This window comes from Ranitomeya imitator, chromosome 1 (assembly GCF_032444005.1).
Source record: "Ranitomeya imitator isolate aRanImi1 chromosome 1, aRanImi1.pri, whole genome shotgun sequence".
In the NCBI taxonomy this organism is placed as follows: domain Eukaryota; kingdom Metazoa; phylum Chordata; class Amphibia; order Anura; family Dendrobatidae; genus Ranitomeya; species Ranitomeya imitator.
Genome location: NC_091282.1, coordinates 834,066,712 through 834,087,614, shown reverse-complemented (window position 1 = coordinate 834,087,614; position 20,903 = coordinate 834,066,712). Strand labels below are relative to the sequence as shown.

General features: G+C 43.2%; 1 protein-coding gene across 4 annotated transcripts in view; it reads left to right on the top strand.

Moving 5' to 3' along the window:
- Positions 1-20,903, top strand: part of LOC138650175 (disintegrin and metalloproteinase domain-containing protein 10-like) — a 196,252-nt gene that overhangs the window by 41,039 nt on the left and 134,310 nt on the right. For 2 of the 4 annotated variants that reach the window (XM_069740619.1, XM_069740617.1), the window contains exons 4-6: positions 7,488-7,634; positions 17,832-17,917; positions 18,220-18,342. In XM_069740619.1, the coding sequence (XP_069596720.1) occupies positions 7,488-7,634; positions 17,832-17,917; positions 18,220-18,342 (356 nt within the window). The remainder of the gene's footprint in view (positions 1-7,487; positions 7,635-17,831; positions 17,918-18,219; positions 18,343-20,903) is intronic. The other 2 variants (XM_069740618.1, XM_069740621.1) reach the window with 1 other exon arrangement.

The following is a 20,903-nucleotide window of genomic DNA, read 5'->3' as shown; positions in this document are numbered from 1 at the left end:
GCCAAAGCATCATTATTCCATTTAGTCAACACAGACCATTTTCTGAATTTCTGACAATACAATTCTGCCGCCTCTTGACTCTGAGACAGGGCCAACAAGGTCTTCTCAGCTTGATCCACAGAATTAGGTTCATCATATAATAATCCCAAAGCCTGAAAAAAGGAGTCTATATTAAGCAAAGCCAGATTCCCAGATTCCAGGGAAAACGCCCAATCCTGCGGGTCGCCACGCAGCAGGGAGATAACGATTTTTACCTGCTGAATGGAATCACCGGAGGATCGAGGTCTCAGAGCAAAAAACAGTTTAAAGTTGTTTTTAAAACTCAAAAATTTGGACCTGTCACCAGAAAACAAATCAGGAGTAGGAATCTTCGGTTCTAAAGCAGGAGTCTGAACAATATAATCTGAAATACCCTGTACCCTAGCAGCAAGCTGGTCTACACGAGAAGCTATTTCCTGAACATTCATGCTAGCACAAGGCTCCTCAGTCACCCAAAGATTAAGAGGGAAGAGAACAGAAAGCAGACTGAAGAAAAAAAATGGCTCAACACCTTTCTTCCCTTCTTCTGAGAGGCATTTAACTCATTACGGGCCAGTTGTACTGTTATGATCCGGTGACCTTGGAGCAGCATGAAAACTTTCACTGGAGTAGGTGGTCACTATACTGACCACAATCCTGATCTTAACACCGCAACTAGAAGTAGCCGTGGAGTGTGCCCAACCAATCCTAGACACCTCGTCACAGCCGGAGGACTAATTACCCCTAAAGGTGGAAATAGGAATACTATCTTGCCTCAGAGCAGAACCCCAAAGGATAGACAGCCCCCCACAAATATTGGTGGTGAGTCGGAGAGGAAAAAACATACACAGGCAGAAAAACAGGATTTAGCACAAGAGGCCACTCTAGCTAAATAGGACAGGATAGGACAGAGTTCTGTGCGGTCAGTATTAAAACCCTTCAAAAATATCCACAGTAGAATATACAAAAACTTCCTCCATCTAACTAAAGACGTAGGAGCATATATCTGCAACTCCAGCGAATCCTACATTCAGAGCAGGAATACAATCAAAAACAAGCACATAGTCTGTGTGCCACAGAAAAAGAAACAGACACTTATCTTTGCTGAAATGTCAACCAAGCAGGAGAAGCCAGAAAGAGATCCATAATATCCCAAAACACATTGACAACTGACAAGGACTAATGAGTCCTGCAAGCCTAAATACCACAGTCAGAACTGCAATTAGCAGATACACCTGTCCAAGACTGCAGCCCAGGAACAACTGCATTACTATCTACTACCATCAGAGGGAGCTCAAAAGCAGAATTCACAACATAAACCATTATAATGGAGGTGGATGCCTCATCCGTCAGTGCTGGAGCAGTCCTCTTCCAAAAGGATGCTCAAGGTCAGAAGCATCTTTGCTTTTTTTTCTCCAAGACCTTCACACCAGCAGAGAGGAATTTTTCCATCGGGGACAGGGAGTTGCTAGCTATGAAGTTGGCCTTCTCAGAGTGGAGACACCTCCTGGAGGGGGCTCATTTTACCTTCCAAGTGTATACCGACTACAAAGATTTGGCTTATTTACAGACTGCCAGCGGCTAAACTCTCGCCAGGCTAGATGGTCCTTGTTCTTCTCCCTCTTCCACTTCACCCTCCATTATCTTTCCATGGAGAAGAACATCCATGCTGACACTCTCTCCCGCTCCGTAGTGTCATCAGTAGAGGAGGAGCCTCGGATAATTGTCCCTCCCGAAAGCCTGAGGACCGTGGCCCCGGTTTCGCTAGAGTCTCTGTCCCCGGGCAAGACCTTTGTGCCATCTAGTTTGCGACTGGAGGTTCTCTCTTGGGTTCACTCGTCCGGGGTGGGTGGACATTGTGGGACCAAGAGGACATCTGAGCTTCTGGCGAGGATGTACTGGTGGCCGCATATGGCCCGTGATGTCGGAGACTATATTCGGGCGTGTGTCCCCTGTGCCAAGAATAAGTCTCCTCGACAGTGGCCTGCTGGGCTACTTTACCCCCTGCCGGTGGCGGACAGGCCCTGGGAAGTGGTCGGGATGGACTTTGTGGTGGGCTTACCCAGGTCCCGTAGCTGCACCATTATTTGGGTAGTCACCAACCATTGTTCCAAAATGGTACACTTGGTGCCTCTTCCACGACTACCTTCTGCACAGTCCTTGGCAGCATTGTTTATTAAGCACGTTTTCCGCCTACACGGTATGCCAGACAAAATTGTCAGTGACCGGTGTCCCCAGTTTGCGTCTCGGTTCTGGAGAGAGCTTTGTTGTCTTCTTAGCATCGAGCTGAATCTCTTCAGCATACCATCTCGAGACGAATGGGCTGGTAGAGAAGGCCAACCAGAGCCTGGTCACATACCTGCGACATTTTGTCTCAGCCAGGCCGGATGACTGAGCATCCTTGCTACCATGGGTGGAGTTTGCGCTGAACAATGCCGTAGCTGACTCCACTGAGCAGACCCCATTCCTCCTTAATTACGGCCAGCATCCGCGGGTTCCTGTACCCATGCCCGTGTCTCCGCCAATGCACATCGGCACCCCGCTCCGACCTTTGCTCCTGGCAACTTAGTGTGGCTCTCCGCCCATAACATCAGGTTGTGAGTAGAGTCCACTAAGTTTGCGCCTCCCTACCTAGGTCCCTTCAAGGTCCTGGAACAGGTTAATCCTGTGGTCTGTTGTGAATTCAGCTTTTGGGCTCCCTCCGGTGGTTGTAGAGGGTAGTGCAGTTGTGCCTGGACTGCAGGATTGGACAGGTGTATCTACTAATTGCAGGACTGACTGGGGTATATAGCTTTGCAGGACTCTTTAGTCCCTGCCAGTTGTCCATTGTTTTTGGAGGATTCACTTCCCTGCTGGTCTCTCCAGTTTGCTGTGCTTTTCTACAAAGATAAGTCCTGGCTTTGTTTTTGCTGTCCACCTGCTGTGGACCTTATAGTTCTGTGCATATTCATGTTTTTGTTTTGTCCAGCTTTGTCTGTGAAGGATTTTTTGCAGCCAAGCTGTGTCTCTGGAGATGCAGATATACCCTCCATGTCTTTAGTCAGATGTGGCGATCTATATTTTCTGTGGTGGATATTTTCTAGTGTTTTAATACTGACCGCATAGTATCCTATCCTATGCTAAAATCTGATTTCATATCTGCGTATGTTATTTCCCTCTCCTCTCACCGTCAATATTTGTGGGGGGCTATCTATCCTTTGGGGATTTTCTCTGAGGCAAGATAGATTTCATGTTTCTGTCTTTAGGGGAAGTTAGTTCTGAGGCTGTGCCGAGGGGTCTAGGGAGTGTTAGGTACCCCCCACGGCTACTTCTAGTTGCGCTGCTAGATTCAGGGTTTGCGGTCAGTACAGGGACCACCTTCTCCAGAGTCCGTCTCATGCTGCTCCTAGGCCACCAGATCATAACAGTGGTCTACCGTCTGGCCCTTCCTCCACGCCTAATCATCACCGACACCTTTCATGTGTCCCTCCTAAAGCCCGTCCACATGTCACGGTTTTCCGAGTCATCTGCCGGGACATCAGGCTCGTCCACGGATGAATACGAGGTGAATACCATCATGGGGTGTAAGGTGGTACATGGCAAAAAAATTCTATTTGGTGGATTAGAAGGGTCATGGCCCAGAGGATAGGTCCTGGGAGCCTGTTGAGCACATTCGGGCTCCGCAGCTCATTGCTGCCTTCGAGCGTGGCAAGCCCCAAGGAGGGGGGGTAATGTTAGGTGTCGAGTTCCCACCGCTGCACATGGGGAATCTCGAACCATCTCTGCTGCAGTCTCCCATTCTCCTCCTGCTGAGGTGGAGCCTACTCAGTATAGACATTGGTCCCAGCGTCTGTCTCAAGCTGATACTGTGCAGCTGGTTACTGCTGTCCTACCAGGCACAGCCATTGAAACCAGCACTGATCAGTGGTGGGCAGACGTCCTTGGGACTAAGTCCTGCTTTTCTTCTTCTGAGCATGCCCAAGGGACGACCTCTCATTGGAGGTCGGGGGTCACATGCTCAGGCCCTGTAGCAGCTCCTATTGGACCACTAGGAAGGTCCTGGAGAGCTTCCGCTATAAAAGGTTCGTATGGCCACACAGCCAAGCGCTAGTATAAACTTATTAACCTGTGTGTGTGGATGTATGTCTGTCGATGGATGAAAGCTCCGAATCATTCCCATCCCTAGTGTTGTTAACTGTTCGCGAATTGTGGAAGCTACCTAGCACCTGACAGTGCTATTCCACACAGCTAGCACACAATACAGGGTCTGATAGCAGTGACCGCCAGTGCGGCACCGTGCACTAATAGAGCGCATTCCTGGCCCAAGTCTGGGTGGTTAGTGGCATCCGCCAGAGCGGCACTGCACGCACTCTTGTGCATTAAATTATTATTTTGTTGAATCTCTGACACCCCAGTAGCGGTGTCGAGTGCAAGAGTTCTAGAGGAACTATTTCCCTGAGTCTTGGGACAGAGTTCTGTGACTCCTTGCTTGCGCTCTTTGTGACGCAACAGGGTTCGCTTCCTTCATACCGGGTGAAGCTAACCTGTGTGTGTAGTCACATTATACCGCCATATAGTCCGTCATTACTCAGCAGCAGGTTCCATCTCTGCACGGTGGACCCTGGGCTGCGAACGCACCTTATACCATCCTTCTAATTATTTGGAGAGTTCCTCTAGCCCTAACACCCAGCATATACTGGAGCATTATATGGGGCCCAGCATATACTGGAGCATTATATCGGGCCCAACATATACTGGAGCATTAAATGGGGTCCATTATACATGGAGCAATATATAGGGCCAATCATATGATGTACGGAGAATTATATGGTGCCTATTAAATATGGAGCATTATATGGGGCCCATTATGTATGGAGCCCATTATGTATAGAGCAATATATGGGCCCTTTTATATATGGAGCAATATATGGGGCCCATCATATATTGTATGGAGCATTATATGGGGAATATTATGAATGAATTATATGAGGCCCATCATATACTGGAGCATTATATGTGGCTTATCATATACCAGAGCATTATATGGGGCTCAGCATATACTGGAGCATTATATGGGGACTTGCATATACTAGAGCATTATATGGGACCCATCTTGTACTGGAGCGATATATGAGGCCCAGCATACAGTATACTGGAGCATTAAATGGGGCCCATTATACATGGAGCAATATATGGGCCAATCATATACTGTATGGAGCATTATATGGTGCCCATTATATATGGAGCATCATATGGGGCCCATTAGGTATGGAGCAATATATGGGTCCTATTATATATGGAGCAATATATGGGGCCCATCATATATTGTATGGAGCATTATATGGTGTCCATTATATATGGAGCATTATATGGGGCCCATTATGTATGGAGCAATATATGGGTCCTATTATATATGGAGCAATATATGGGGCCCATCATATATTGTATGGAGCATTATATGGTGTCCATTATATATGGAGCATTATATGGGGCCCATTATGTATGGAGCAATCTATGGGTCCTATTATATATGGGGCAATATATGGGGCCCATCATATATTGTATGGAGCATTATATGGTGGATATTATGAATGTTGCATTATATGGGGCCCATCATATACTGGAACATTATATGGGGCCCATTATATATGGTGGCTTGTCCCCCTGTCCTCAATAGAATAAATGTACACAATTGAATTGAGCATATATACAGTGGGGCAAAAAAGTATTTAGTCAGTCAGCAATAGTGCAAGTTCCACCACTTAAAAAGATGAGAGGCGCCTGTAATTTACATCATAGGTAGACCTCAACTATGGGAGACAAACTGAGAAAAAAAAATGCAGAAAATCACATTGTCTGTTTTTTAACATTTTTTTTGCATATTATGGTGGAAAATAAGTATTTGGTCAGAAACAAACAATCAAGATTTCTGGCTCTCACAGACCTGTAACTTCTTCTTTAAGAGTCTCCTCTTTCCTCCACTCATTACCTGTAGTAATGGCACCTGTTTAAACTTGTTATCAGTATAAAAAGACACCTGTGCACACCCTCAAACAGTCTGACTCCAAACTCCACTATGGTGAAGACCAAAGAGCTGTCAAAGGACACCAGAAACAAAATTGTAGCCCTTCACCAGGCTGGGAAGACTGAATCTGCAATAGCCAACCAGCTTGGAGTGAAGAAATCAACAGTGGAAGCAATAATTAGAAAATGGAAGACATACAAGACCACTGATAATCTCCCTCGATCTGGGGCTCCATGCAAAATCCCACCCCGTGGGGTCAGAATGATCACAAGAACGGTGAGCAAAAATCCCAGAACCACGCGGGGGGACCTAGTGAATGAACTGCAGAGAGCTGGGACCAATGTAACAAGGCCTACCATAAGTAACACACTACGCCACCATGGACTCAGATCCTGCAGTGCCAGACGTGTCCCACTGCTTAAGCCAGTACATGTCCGGGCCCGTCTGAAGTTTGCTAGAGAGCATTTGGATGATCCAGAGGAGTTTTGGGAGAATGTCCTATGGTCTGATGAAACCAAACTGGAACTGTTTGGTAGAAACACAACTTGACGTGTTTGGAGGAAAAAGAATACTGAGTTGCATCCATCAAACACCATACCTACTGTAAAGCATGGTGGTGGAAACATCATGCTTTGGGGCTGTTTCTCTGCAAAGGGGCCAGGACGACTGATCCGGGTACATGAAAGAATGAATGGGGCCATGTATCGTGAGATGTTGAGTGCAAACCTCCTTCCATCAGCAAGGGCATTGAAAATGAAACGTGGCTGGGTCTTTCAACATGACAATGATCCAAAGCACACCGCCAGGGCAACGAAGGAGTGGCTTCGTAAGAAGCATTTCAAGGTCCTGGAGTGGCCTTGCCAGTCTCCAGATCTCAACCCTATAGAAAACCTTTGGAGGGAGTTGAAAGTCCGTGTTGCCAAGCGAAAAGCCAAAAACATCACTGCTCTAGAGGAGATCTGCATGGAGGAATGGGCCAACATACCAACAACAGTGTGTGGCAACCTTGTGAAGACTTACAGAAAACGTTTGACCTCTGTCATTGCTAACAAAGGATATATTACAAAGTATTGAGATGAAATTTTGTTTCTGACCAAATACTTATTTTCCACCATAATATGCAAATAAAATGTTAAAAAAACAGACAATGTGATTTTCTGGATTTTTTTTCTCAGTTTGTCTCCCATAGTTGAGGTCTACCTATGATGTAAATTACAGACGCCTCTCATCTTTTTAAGTGGTGGAACTTGCACTATTGCTGACTGACTAAATACTTTTTTGCCCCACTGTATTTATAGGAATGTTGAGTAAGGTTGCTCAAAGTTATAAATGTTAATTCCCAGTATCTTTATGTGAAATTTGCCTAAAGCAAGCAATTTATCATATTTAATGTTTGCACTTATTAAACGTGAGTATACCTTTGCTGCACTTACAAAGTCATTGATATAATCATATTTTTTATTAGATGAAAATGATTCCTTTTGTCATGGATCTGTGATTGATGGTTATTTTCATGGTTCTATGCAAACAAGAAATGGTACATTTTACATAGAATACGAGAAGCATAACAATGGCACAGTGGATTCATACATGTATCATGAGAGAGATATTGGTAAGTAAAAAACTCAATGGGCCTGATTCATCATTTGTGAAGTACTGAAGTCACTTTTCTTTTTTTATCTTGTGGTATTCGCGGACATATTTTTCACCAAAATGGCGCACACAGTTCATGAATTTAGTATAAAATTAAAAGAACTCTTTACTTTTGGTCTCAAACTGGCTTTTGAGACTTTTCAGCACAAAAAGTCGAACATCATTTGAAGAATCAAAAAATTAAAATTTCTCCAGAACCTTACATTGGCAGGGACTGGAGAGAGATGCATAAAACAAAATGCACAATTTGGTAAAAGTCTAAAACATCTGGATAAGCAAACTTGTTGAAACAAAAAGACAATATACGCAGCGTTCCAAATTATATGCAAAAATATGCAAATGCTATTTTTCTCTGATTTTTTTATAAGGTCAGTGCAAATGAGTCAGCATAATATTCAAATCATCAATTGTTTTAATATAAATCAAATTATTATTTATTGAACAAACCTCCCATTGGTAATAGTATTTTCTTCAAAACTAATTAAAAAAAAAAAAATGTAATGTTACAAATTATTATGCACAACAATTTTAACAGACAGTTTATAGGTTGTAAAGAACAAATAATGGTCATTTGTTGAATTTGTGGCATCACATTTAAAAACATCTTGACAACTCAAGTTACATGTTAAGATTGGACCCCTTCTTTGGTTTCAAACTAAGTCTAAGAGCACATGTAGCGCTATATGTCTGAGTCCCCTGCAACCATTTCTGCTTGTGTGCACTGCTTAGGGGTGGCTGAATAGTAGATTTAGTCACAACTGCAAGCTCCTGGAGGATCATTGAGGTTCGCGTGACTCTAGGCACCATCAGCTTCAAAAACCTGTCTGCTGCTGTGTGATGGTATTTTAGCAGCTGCTCCCTATATCTAATGAATTTGTCTGGCAGAAACCTTCCTCATAATGGCTTCATCTGCACAAACCCATTTGTGCTCTGCATCAGCCACAGATCTCTTGACAGTACGATGATCAAGAGTAAGTTATTATAAAATATATCTCATGTTTTTATGCCTTGTCCAAGGCATTACACTACTTGACGCTTTTCGCCAACAGAAAGGTTCTTTTTCTTTCCCATAATGCTTTTTGGCAGCAAAAGGGTACTTTTTCTATCCCATTCTTTAATGTTTGAAACCTGTGGCCTGCTTCGTAATGTGGAATGGGCCTTCTTAAAGGGAACCTGTCACCCCGTTTTTTCAGTAGGAGATAAAAATACCGTTAAATAGAGCCTGAGCTGTGCTTTACAATAGGGTATTTTTTGTCCCCTGATTCCCTACCTATGCTGCCGAAATACCTTACAAAAGTGGACTTTTTCGCCTGTCAATCAGGCTGGTCAGGTCAGATGGGCGTGGTCACAGCGCTGTTTCTCCCCCACATCTTGCTTATGTTCCCGTTGGTGGCGTAGTGCTTCTCGCATGCGCAAGTGCCGAATGCACTGCGCAGCTGTAGAAAAAGAGCACGCTCGCCGCTATTCAGCGGTTTCTCGGTGGGCGCGGCCATCTTCCTGAGGCCGCGCGTGCGCAGATGGAGTCTCCTGCTTCCCAGGGCTTCAGGAAAATGGCCGCGGGATGCCGCGCGTGCGCAGATGGACATCGCGGCGGCCATTTTCCTGAAGCCGAGATTCGAACTCGGCTTCAGGAAAATGGCCGCCGCGATGTCCATCTGCGCACGCGCGGCATCCCGCGGCCATTTTGCTGAAGCCCCGGGAAGCAGGAGACTCCATCTGCGCATGCGCGGCCTCAGGAAGATGGCCGCGCCCACCGAGAAACCGCTGAATAGCGGCGAGTGCGCTCTTTTTCTACAGCTGCGCAGTGCATTCAGCACTTGCGCATGTGAGAAGCACTACGCCACCAACAGGAACATAAGCAAGATGTGGGGGAGAAACAGCGCTGTGACCACGCCCATCTGACCTGACCAGCCTGATTGACAGGCAAAAAATGCCACTTTTGTAAGGTATTTTGGCAGCATAGGTAGGGAATCAGGGGACAAAAAATACCCTATTGTAAAGCACAGCTCAGGCCCTATTTAACGGTATTTTTTATCTCCTACTGAAAAAAACGGGGTGACAGGTTCCCTTTAAATAGTTTTCCTTTAATTGGATTCACATGGCGAACTAATTATCACAGGTGTTTGAGATTGATTTCAGTGATCCATAGAGCCCCGAGACACAATACCATCTTGGAGTTCATTTGAAAAAACAGAAATTACAACTTTATGAGAGTTTAATCCAATTTGCATAACTGTATGGAGCATGGTGTAGAAAGTCAACTTAAAAAGTGAGATAAAACATATAGAGAGTAAGGGTACCGTCACACAGGGACATTTTGATCGCTACGACGGCACGATCCGTGACGCTCCAGCGTCGTAACAATATCGCTCCAGCATCGTAGACTGCTGTCACACTTTGCAATGTACGACGCTGGAGCGATAATTTCATGACGTATGTGCGATGTAGAAGCCGTTGGTTACTATGCGCACATCGTATACAATATCGTGCACACCTTTGTTACACCATGCGATCATGCCGCCACAGCGGGACACTAGACGACGAAAGAAAGTTTCAAACGATCTGCTACGACGTACGATTCTCAGTGGGGTCCCTGATCGTAGGAGCGTGTCAGACACAGCGAGATCGCTGTAACGTCACGGATATATCGCTGGAACGTCACAAATCGTGCCGTCGTAGCGATCAAAATGCCACTGTGTAACGGTACCCTAAGGCAGAAATACAGAAGTCACTAAAAAAGAGCACTTTACTCCACAAATGTGGATATATATTATTCAGTATATCTAAATATGTAATTCTTTCACTATGATGTCATCTAATTAAAAGAGTACGGTATTTGTTACGAGCTTGTCCTGAATCACCATTTAATTAACCAAAGTGACAAACCTTTTATTACAAAGCTTAAGGCAGCATAACTATCTACCACTTTGCTATAGATCTGACAAGAATTAGATATCCTTCAACACTGAAATGTGTCTCTGCTTTTCTGCCCATAAACTCCACATAGCTTGTCATTTCCACCCATTTACTGAAGCTTAGCTTCAGGGTTCACATGAATTGATTCAGGAAGCCAGAAGCAAACTGCATGTAAAAGGCAAATAGAGCAACCTCTTTTGTGTTTTTTATTATAGAAAAAAAATGGGAAAAAAATGTTTAAGGGGTTACATACACAGGAGTATGATAACCATTAAAGGCCAAAAGCACCAGAAGAACCAAAAATGTTTTTTCTTTTTAAAGTAACAACTTTATTAAACTTAGAAATACAACAAGTATAAAGGATAGAGATGACAGGGAGACGACAAAAACTCACCACAATGGTGGCAGAGCAGTCCCCAACAGGCAATCAAACCCAATTAATGAGTATACAAATAGTCAGCTCCAAAAGTGTCAGTGCATCGTGCAAAAATTCATAGAAATGTGCATATATAATTGCCGGAAGAAGGCACGTAGCCGAAACGCGCGTTGGGGCGGGTGGCGGTGTGGTCCCTCAGGTAATCTGTTTGTTACTTTTTGTTACTGGTCATGCTCTATTTTCATGTGTATGTCTTGGTTTGGCACTTTTGATGATAGTCTGTGGTGTCCATTGCATCTCTTACAATTGGTGTGTGTACAATTACAGTACGGTATATGTGCACATTTCTATGAATTTTTGCACGATGAACTGGCACTTTTTGAGCTGACGATTTGTATACTCATTAATTGGGTTTGATTGCCTGCTGGGGACTGCTCTGCCACCATTGTGGTGAGTTTTTGTCATCTCCCTGTCATTTCTATCCTTTATACTTGTATTATTTCTAAGTTTAATAAAGTTGTCACTTAAAAAAAAAAAATATCTAATATATAATTGCCTAGAATACTACTTCCTGCAATTTGTGCCAACTTCCTGTCCGGAGCTAATGTCCGGAGCTAATGTCCGGAGCTAATGTCCGGAGCTAATGTCCGGATATAAGTGACGTCAACAGTGTCCAGTGTCTGATTGGTTGCCGCCTGCTGCGAGCGACCAATCAGAAACGTGCCGTACTGTGACACACTCCGCCCGCCATTTTGGTGTGATTTTTGAATTTTTACCTCACAGCAAGTTTCTACTGCGTGGAGGCGGGCCCAGTGACGTTGCTCTTCAAGCTCCTGCCGAATTTCGTCAAAAAAATGATAATACCATTTACCAAAACTATATATATTTAGTTGTGAAGTGGTTCAGTGACATTTTCACACCAATTTTGAACTTTTGTTTGGTGTTTTCTCCATATACTGCCTATTATTTTTGTTCTTTCTTACTATTATTTATTAATTGTATTATTCTTACATTTGAATAAATAAAGTATATATGGATTCTAGACTCCCGATTCTTTAGAATCGGGCTGCCATCTAGTATATATATATTTTTGGTTCTTCTGGTGCTTTTGGCCTTTATTGGTTGTCATATATGTGTGCACTGAACTATTTTGCTACATCTTGGCACCCCACAATTTGTTGTTAGGGTGTGTATGTGGTCTGGTATATAAGATTTCATACACAGGAGTATGTGGCAGAAATTAATATTATAAGTGATCCCCAGCCCAGTGCTACTAACGACAGAAATTGTCAAACAAGTTTAAAAAATAACAGGTGGTACTCTCTACTACTGGAGAAGATAAGGTGCAGAAAGACAACACACAGGCAGCAGGGAGAAGCACTACCCTTCAGTTAATGAGCGAAGTGAATATTCATAAGCTGCATGCAAAGCACAGCTGGGCAAAGTACTGAAAGTCAACACAGGCAGTTGGGAGGAGCACTACCCTTCAGTTAATGAGCGAAGTGAATATTCATAAGCTGCATGTAAAGCACAGCTGGGCAAAGTACTGAAAGTCAACACAGGCAGTTGGGAGGAACACTACCCTTCAGTTAGTGAGTGAAGTGAATATTCATACGCTGCATGTAAAGCACAGCTAGACAAAGTACTGAAAGTCAACATACAGGCAGTGGGGAGGAGCACTATCCTGCAGTTAATTAGAGAAATGAATATTTATAAGTCATGTGATGGCAGGGTTAAGTACAGAATATCAACACACAGGCAGAGGACAATATTCCTTTCCTTTCCATTCCTTGTAAGTCCTCCCATTACTCCCCTGCTCCCTGCCTATTCTCTCACTTACAATTCTGTGAGACAAGACACAGAATTGCTGGGAGAGCGATCCCGAGATTAAAAAAGTGACCAATATATATTTTTTTAAATTCTAACTAGTCATGACCGAGCGTGCTCGTCACAGCTCAATACTCAACTGAGCGTCGGTGTGCATGGGTATGCTTGTTACTCAATCGAGTATCGCGGGTGCTCGAGCGCCATGCATGAGTCCCTTTCCTGGCTGTAATTGGTACATTCCCATGATCAGTGATTGTTTAGGCTTTCACACAGCTGAACTTCCACTTGAATCCCACACCTCACTCACTTGCATTTTTCCCTGTGTTTTTATTTGCTTTTTTGCCGCTTTTTCACGCATACGTTTTTGTCTCTCTTTGGTATGTTAGAATAGATGTACAAAGGTATAAATAGATAGATATGGGGTAGATAGATAGATATCCATAAGATATATAATTAGTGGCATGCATATGTAGTTTACTGCACTTGTATTAACTTAATAAATAAGTAATTGAAAAAAAACAATGTATATTTGATATCCAGCCAAGGTAAAGCAGACACCTGCAGGCTTATATATCAGACTGGGAAGGTTCATGGTTATTGATCCCTACCCAGACAAAAATACCAGACCACAACTGTCTCAGAAGTTGAGCATCACATTAGATGTGCCAATTCTGACACTTTGCCTGGCTCTTCCCGATTGCTCTAGTGCAGTGGCAATTGGGATAATGGTATTGGGGTTGATGACAGCTGTGAATTGCAAAGAATCACATTTTATATAAAAGTGCAGTGGTGCAAAAAGTGCAAGTGTCAAAAAAAGTGCAAGTAAAATTTACGGTATAACGCCATATATTCTGCAATACTATCAAAAAGAGCCTGCCACCAGCTCAATAGAATCAGATTCTTACTGAAGAATCATATATACTACAAGGTATTCAAATATCATAAGCAACAAGTATACTGTAATCCTGATTGGGAAAACTAAGGCCTTCGCTTTTTTTCAATAAATTGGTGAATGAGGGATAGGGTGGGGCAGTCTTTATTCAAATAGAGAGCTTTTTGTGAGTGATTTTTTATTTTTTATTACTGGGATAGTAATAGGGGTGTCTGATAGATATCTCTCCATTACTAACCCCAGGGCTTGACGCCAACTGACATCAACCCCAGCTACCATTACCCTGATTGCCACCATATCAGGGCAGTAAGCAAAGATCCGGGCAAAGCACTAGAATTGGTGCATCTAATGTTATGCGCCCATTCTGGGGCAGCTGTAAGCTGGTATTTTCATTCTGGGAAGGGCCCAGTAACCAGGGACCTTCCCAGCCTGTTAATATTAGCCTTCTGCTTCTGCTTTACCTTTAATAATTATCAAAAAGGGGGGGGGGTAGCCCCAAGTCATTTTTTTAACTAATTTATTAACAAGTTCAGTAAACTACAGATGTAAGACACTAATTATATATTTCACTGATATCTATTTAGCCATCTGTATGTATCTATGCACATCTAACACCTAATCATATGTAATTTCTATTTTGCATTCTAGTCTGGAATGTGGCACACTGATGTCACACAATAATGTCATCTATGTACACATGTGCGGGACGCATTGATTTCCGTGCTGCCGGAACAAACAGACTTATCTATGTGTGGGTCACATGGACATGTGCGCAGCCCCATAGATTGTAATGAGCATGTGTGTGAACATGTCTCTGGTACGTGTGATAACTGTCACCACACAGACCTCTTTAAAAAAGTTCATAATTTGGAAACAAGTGTTTCTAGAAATGCTTTTTTCAGCTTGTATAAATTTGCTCTTAGAGGGCACAAAACACTTGTCATGCCCCAAGTGCCTGCATCCCACTCTGTGCCATTGTTTGCATGCTTATTATGCAAATTGTCTCTTCAGAGAGGAAGAGAACTAGAACTCTAGTGCCACCTATTGGAAGGTAGCAATCCTAACAGTCAATGTCTACCCTTTAGCAAGCCTTGTCACAGGACTTAGAATAATAGCCAAACCAGAATCTCAATTTGCAGACACTGTGTTTCGGGGTACTGTCCCTAGTCAGTGCAAAGCGGAGATCTGGTTTGGCTGAGTGAGAGGCGTCAGACCGTTATCCAAGAAGTATCGTTTCTCCTTGCAGAGATAGACATGCTAAGCATGCCGAGATGAGGAGACTTAAAGCCGATATTTGCATGCTTAAAAAGAGTTCCCTAACTTAACTGATATATTGCGGATTTTAAAATCTGCACCATGTGGTTGGTTTACCATTTGGTTTAGTGGTAAAAAAAACATGCAAGGTGCACACCTTGGGTCAGGAGACCTGAATCCATGCTCAGACTGCGACACTGGAAAACATTGTGTGTGCATTACATGCATATATATACAGCTGTGGCCAAAAGTATTGACACCCCTGCAATTCTGTCAGATAATACTCAGTTTCTTCCTGAAAATGATTGCAAACACAAATTCTTTGTTATTATTATCTTCATTTAATTTGTCTTCAATGAAAAAACACAAAAAGAATTGTCCTAAAGCCAAATTGGATATACGGTAATTCCACACCAAACATAAAAAGGGGGTACACAAAAGTATTGGCACTGTTCGAAAAATCATGCGATGCTTCTCTAATTTGTGTAATTAACAGCACCTGTAACTTACCTGTGGAACCTAACAGGTGTTGGCAATAACTAAATCACACTTGCAGCCAGTTGACATGGATTAAAGTTGACTCAACCTCTGTCCTGTGTCCTTGTGTGTACCACATTGAGCATGGAGAAAAGAAAGAAGACCAAAGAACTGTCTGAGGACTTGAGAAACCAAATTGTGAGGAAGGATGAGCAATCTCAAAGCTACAAGTCCATCTCCAAAGACCTGAATGTTCCTGTGTCTACCGTGCGCAGTGTCATCACGAAGTTTAAAGCCCATGGCACTGTGGCTAACCTCCCTAGATGTGGATGGAAAAGAAAAATTGACAAGAGATTTCAACGCAAGATTGTGCGGATGTTGGATAAAGAACCTCGACTAACATCCAAACAAGTTCAAGCTGCCCTGCAGTCCAAGGGTACAACAGTGTCAACCCGTACTATCCATTGGCGTCTGAATTAAAAGGACTGTATGGTAAGAGACCCAGGAAGACCCCACTTCTTACCCCGAGACATAAAAGGCTGGACTTTGCCAAAACTTACCTGAAAATGCCTAAAATGTTTTGGAAGAATGTTCTCTGATCAGATGAGACAAAAGTAGAGCTTTTTTGGGCAAAGGCATCAACATACAGTTTACAGCAGAAAAAAGAGGCATTCAAAGAAAAAAAAATGGTCCCTATAGTCAAACATGGCGGAGGTTCCCTGATGCTCTGGGGTTGCTTTGCTGCCTCTGGCACTGGACTGCTTGACCGTGTGCATGCCATTATGAAGTCTGAAGACTACCAACAAATTTTGCAGCATAATGTAGGACCCAGTGTGAGAAAGCTGGGTCTCCCTCAGAGGTCATGGGTCTTCCAGCAGGACAATGACCCAAAACACACTTTAAAAAGCACTAGAAAATGGTTTGAGAGAAAGCACTGGAGACTTCTAAGGTGGCCAGCAATGAGTCCAGACCTGAATCCCATAGAACAGGGGTCCCCAACTCCAGTCCTCAAGGCCCACCAACAGGTCATGTTTTCAGGATTTCCTTTGCATTGCACAGGTGATGCAATTATTACCTGGGCAAGACTAAGGAAATCCTGAAAACATGACATGTTGGTGGGCCTTGAGGACTGGAGTTGGGGACCCCTGCGGCATAGAACACCTGTGGAGAGATCTAAAAATGGCAGTTTGGAGAAGGCACCCTTCAAATATCAGGGACCTGGAGCAGTTTGCCAAAGAAGAATGGTCTAAAATTCCAGCGGAGCATTGTAAGAAACTCATTGATGGTTACTGGAAGCGGTTGGTCGCAGTTATTTTGGCTAAAGGTTGTGCAACCAAGTATTAGGCTGAGGGTGCCAATACTTTTGTCTGGCCCATTTTTGTAGTTTTTTGTGAAATGATCAATGTTTTGCTTTTTGCTTCATTCTCTTCTGTTTGTTTCTCATTTAAGACAAATTAAATGAAGATAATAATACCAAAGAATTTGTGATTGCAATCATTTTCAGGAAGAAACTTACAGAATTGCAGGGGTGTCAATACTTTTGGCCATAACTGTGTGTGTATGTATGTATGTATATATATATACTAGCTATTGAACCCGTTCTACGCCCGGGTGGCGAGCATTTATATTGGTATAGTGCAATAAACAAGAAAACGAGCACTCACCATCTGTGCAAAAAGTCTGTCCTTTATTGAGGCTTCATGTTAAAAAAGCAGGATACAGCAGGGAGAACCTGAGGTTCCTATGACGACGATCGTTTCGCTCTAGTGAGCTTCTACGGGCAGACCCGTAGATTTCTAAGTGTTAGACAGGGGAGTGTTTTTTCAGAGATGAAATACTGAGCACAAACAAGAAGAGTGGATTACTGTGAAGCTGGAATGTAGTAGGGGCCTATTTGACCACCACAGTGGGGAAGGTGACTAGAGCGGCAGTGATGTGGCACTGAGCCAATGAAGGAGAGGCAGCTGATGTCACATGGGTCTTCTTGTAATTCCTCCCACAAGCTTTCCTATTCACTACGACATGAAGGACATGAAGGTCACACAAGTGAACCAGAGAACATAGAAAAAGGTGTTTATTATTCAAATTATTCACTTTAAACATTTTTTATGAACATTTATATTTGTTTAGAACCTTTTAACAGCAAATTGTCTGTCATGGCACAGCCTCTTTAAATAAATGTGTGAGAACTTTAATCCAGTTTATCGACACTTGGGATCAGGAGGAAAAAATAGCTTTTTTTATGGCAGATTGGTTCATTAATTATAGTTGTATCTCGATCGGCTTTCAGCTCTTAAAGTTGAAGGATATACAGTATATCTTTATTTTTCAATCATGTTAGCCATGCATCTATGTAACTAATATAATATTTTCATATCAAATTGCCATTAACTCTTATATACTTGTATTTTTAGACTACTCCCTTATGAAAGATGTAAAGTCATTTGATCTGGCTTTGAAGAAATATGAATTTTTGGAGAAAATGAAGTGGAAAACAAAGGTTAGAAATTATTTTTTTTCAATACTTCTGCTACTGTACTGAGCAATTAGTTTACTGTTTTTTATGAAAATTTAGATTCTTCATTTAGAATAACATAGCATAGATTAATAGCGCACTGTTTAGTAGTTACTAGTGAGACAGTGAGTAATGGCTCATCATCTTTAATGTTAACTATTGTTTCATCTGTATCTTGCTATTGATCACTAAAATGTTTACACTTGAAGCAAACCAAGATTTTAGTATTTTCATAAATGGCTAAATTTCTTTTACATACAGTTTGTAATTTTTTGATCCCCATGTAGGAAGAGTCTGTACTTAGAACCAAGAGAAGTGTGGATCCATCCCGTACAACATGTCCCATCCATTTGAAGGCTGACTATTTATTTTTCAAAAGATTTGGAAACTTACAAGAAGCGATATCTCAGGTATAAACAGACTATAAAAATAATGTAAGAAAGATAATTAAAGGGATCCTGTCACCCGTTTTTTAAAGATTAGATAAAAATAGTGTGAAATAGGGGCAGAGCTGGGCTTTACATTAGTGCCTTTTTGGTGCCTTTATTCCCCCGTTAGGCTACCGAAATACCTTTGTGAAGTGGCCGTTTTGTCCTGTCACTCAAGTTGGTCAGGTCGGATGGGCGTGGTCAAATAGCGGTTCCTCCCCCCTGCTTCTCGGCGTGTCTGTCGTAAACGCGATCTGTGAATCGCACAGATCGCGCTCTTTCTTAGCAGTTGCGCAGTGAATTCGCCTCTGGCGCCTGTGCATTATGCTTTGCCCAACTGTGGGCATAGCATAATTTACATCACTGCGCATGCGCGGGTCGTAACTTTAGCCTGGGTGCCCCAGAAGTGATCATATGGGCATAGTGTTTTTCTGGATGCCGGTAAAATTTTCTCAGCCCGAACTGCGAGCGTAAGTTTGGTGCCAAAATCGCTCGCAGTTCGGGCTGAGAAAATTTTACCGGCATCCAGATAAACACTATGCCCATATGATCACTTCCGGGGCACCCAGGCTAAAGTTACGACCCGCGCATGCGCAGTGATGTAAATTATGCTATGCCCACAGTTGGGCAAAGCATAATGCGCAGGCGCCAAATTAGACGTTACTGCGCAGGCGCTAAACACAACGCCAACTAAATTGCGCAGGGAAACGCAAGAGGTGGCAGAGGAACCGCTATTTGACCACGCCCATCCGACCTGACCAACTTGAGTGACAGGACAAAACGGCCACTTCACAAAGGTATTTCGGCAGCCTAATGGGGAAATAAAGGCACCAAAAAGGCACTAATGTAAAGCCCAGCTCTGCCCCTATTTCACACTATTTTTATCTAATCTTTAAAAAACGGGGTGACAAGTTCCATTTAAACCTCTTGGAAAGTTCTATATCACCCTACTTTATCATTACATATTACATTAGAAATACGTTGAAGTGACTCATCAAAAAAGGATAGCCACAATACTATGCTGTTCCATGAAAACTGTTGTGAATTATGTTATCGAACTCCCTCCTGTGGTCATGAATGGTACTTCGGCGAGTTCTGTCCATGGACTCCCTCTGGTGGTTGTGAGTGGAGCTGCTGCTTCTGAGGTTCCTTCCACAGGTGACGTGGTTTATCCTTTGGCTGGCTGCTCTATTTAACTCCACTCAGATCGTTGTTCCATGCCAGCTGTCAATGTTCCTGCATTGGTTCAGTTCGCTCTTGGATCTTTCTGGTGACCTGTCTACTCCAGCAGAAGCTAAGTTCCTGCTAGTTATTATTTGTTCATTGTTTCCTTGTCCAGCTGGATTTCATGATTTTGCCTTGCTAGCTGGAAGCTCTGGGATGCAGAGTGGCCTCTCCGCACCGTTAGTCGGTGCGGAGGTCTTTTTGCACACTCTGCGTGGTCTTTTGTAGTTTTTTGTGCTGACCGCAAAGATACCTTTCCTATCCTCTGTCTGTTTAGTAAGTCTGGCCTCCCTTTGCTGAAACCTGTTTTATTTCTGCGTTTGTGACTTTCATCTTTACTCACAGTCAATATATGTGGGGGGCTGCCTTTTCCTTTGGGGAATTTCTCTGAGGCAAGGTAGGCTTTATTTTCTATCTCTAGGGCTAGTTAGCTCTTAGGTTGTGAAGAGGCGTCTAGGGAGTGTCAGGAACGCTCCACGGCTATTTCTAGTTGTTGTGATAGGATTAGGGGTTGCGGTTAGCAGAGCTCCCACATCCCAGAGCTTGTCCTGTGTGAGTTTAACTATCAGGTCGTTCCGGGTGCTCCTAACCACCAGGTCATAACAGTACAGCTTGCCCAAAGTATTAATGCATCTCAATAGAGGGATAAGAGAAGTTCTGAGACCATTTTTTTTTCTTTGCACTGTGTTTTGTCTTTCTTTTCCCCTTAACCTCCGGGTGGTTCAGGACACAGGTGTAGATATGGACATTCAAGGTCTGTCCTCTTGTGTGGATCATCTCACTGCAAGGGTACAAAACATTCAAGATTTTGTGGTTCAGAATCCGATGTTAGAGCCTAGAATTCCTATTCCTGATTTATTTTCTGGGGATAGATCTAAGTTCCTGAATTTCAAAAATAATTGTAAACTGTTTCTGGCTTTGAAACCCCGCTCCTCTGGTGACCCCGTTCAACAAGTGAAAATTATTATTTCTTTGTTGCGTGGTGACCCTCAAGACTGGGCATTTTCCCTTGCGCCAGGAGATCCTGCATTGCGTGATGTTGATGCGTTTTTTCTGGCGCTTGGATTGCTTGGTGATGAACCAAGTTCAGTGGATCAGGCAGAGAAAATCTTGCTGGCTTTGTGTCAGGGTCAGGATGAAGCGGAGGTGTACTGTCAGAAGTTTAGAAAGTGGTCTGTGCTTACTCAGTGGAATGAGAGTGCCCTGGCGGCAATTTTCAGAAAGGGTCTTTCTGAAGCCCTTAAGGATGTCATGGTGGGATTTCCCACGCCTGCTGGTCTGAATGAGTCTATGTCCTTGGCCATTCAGATCGATCGGCG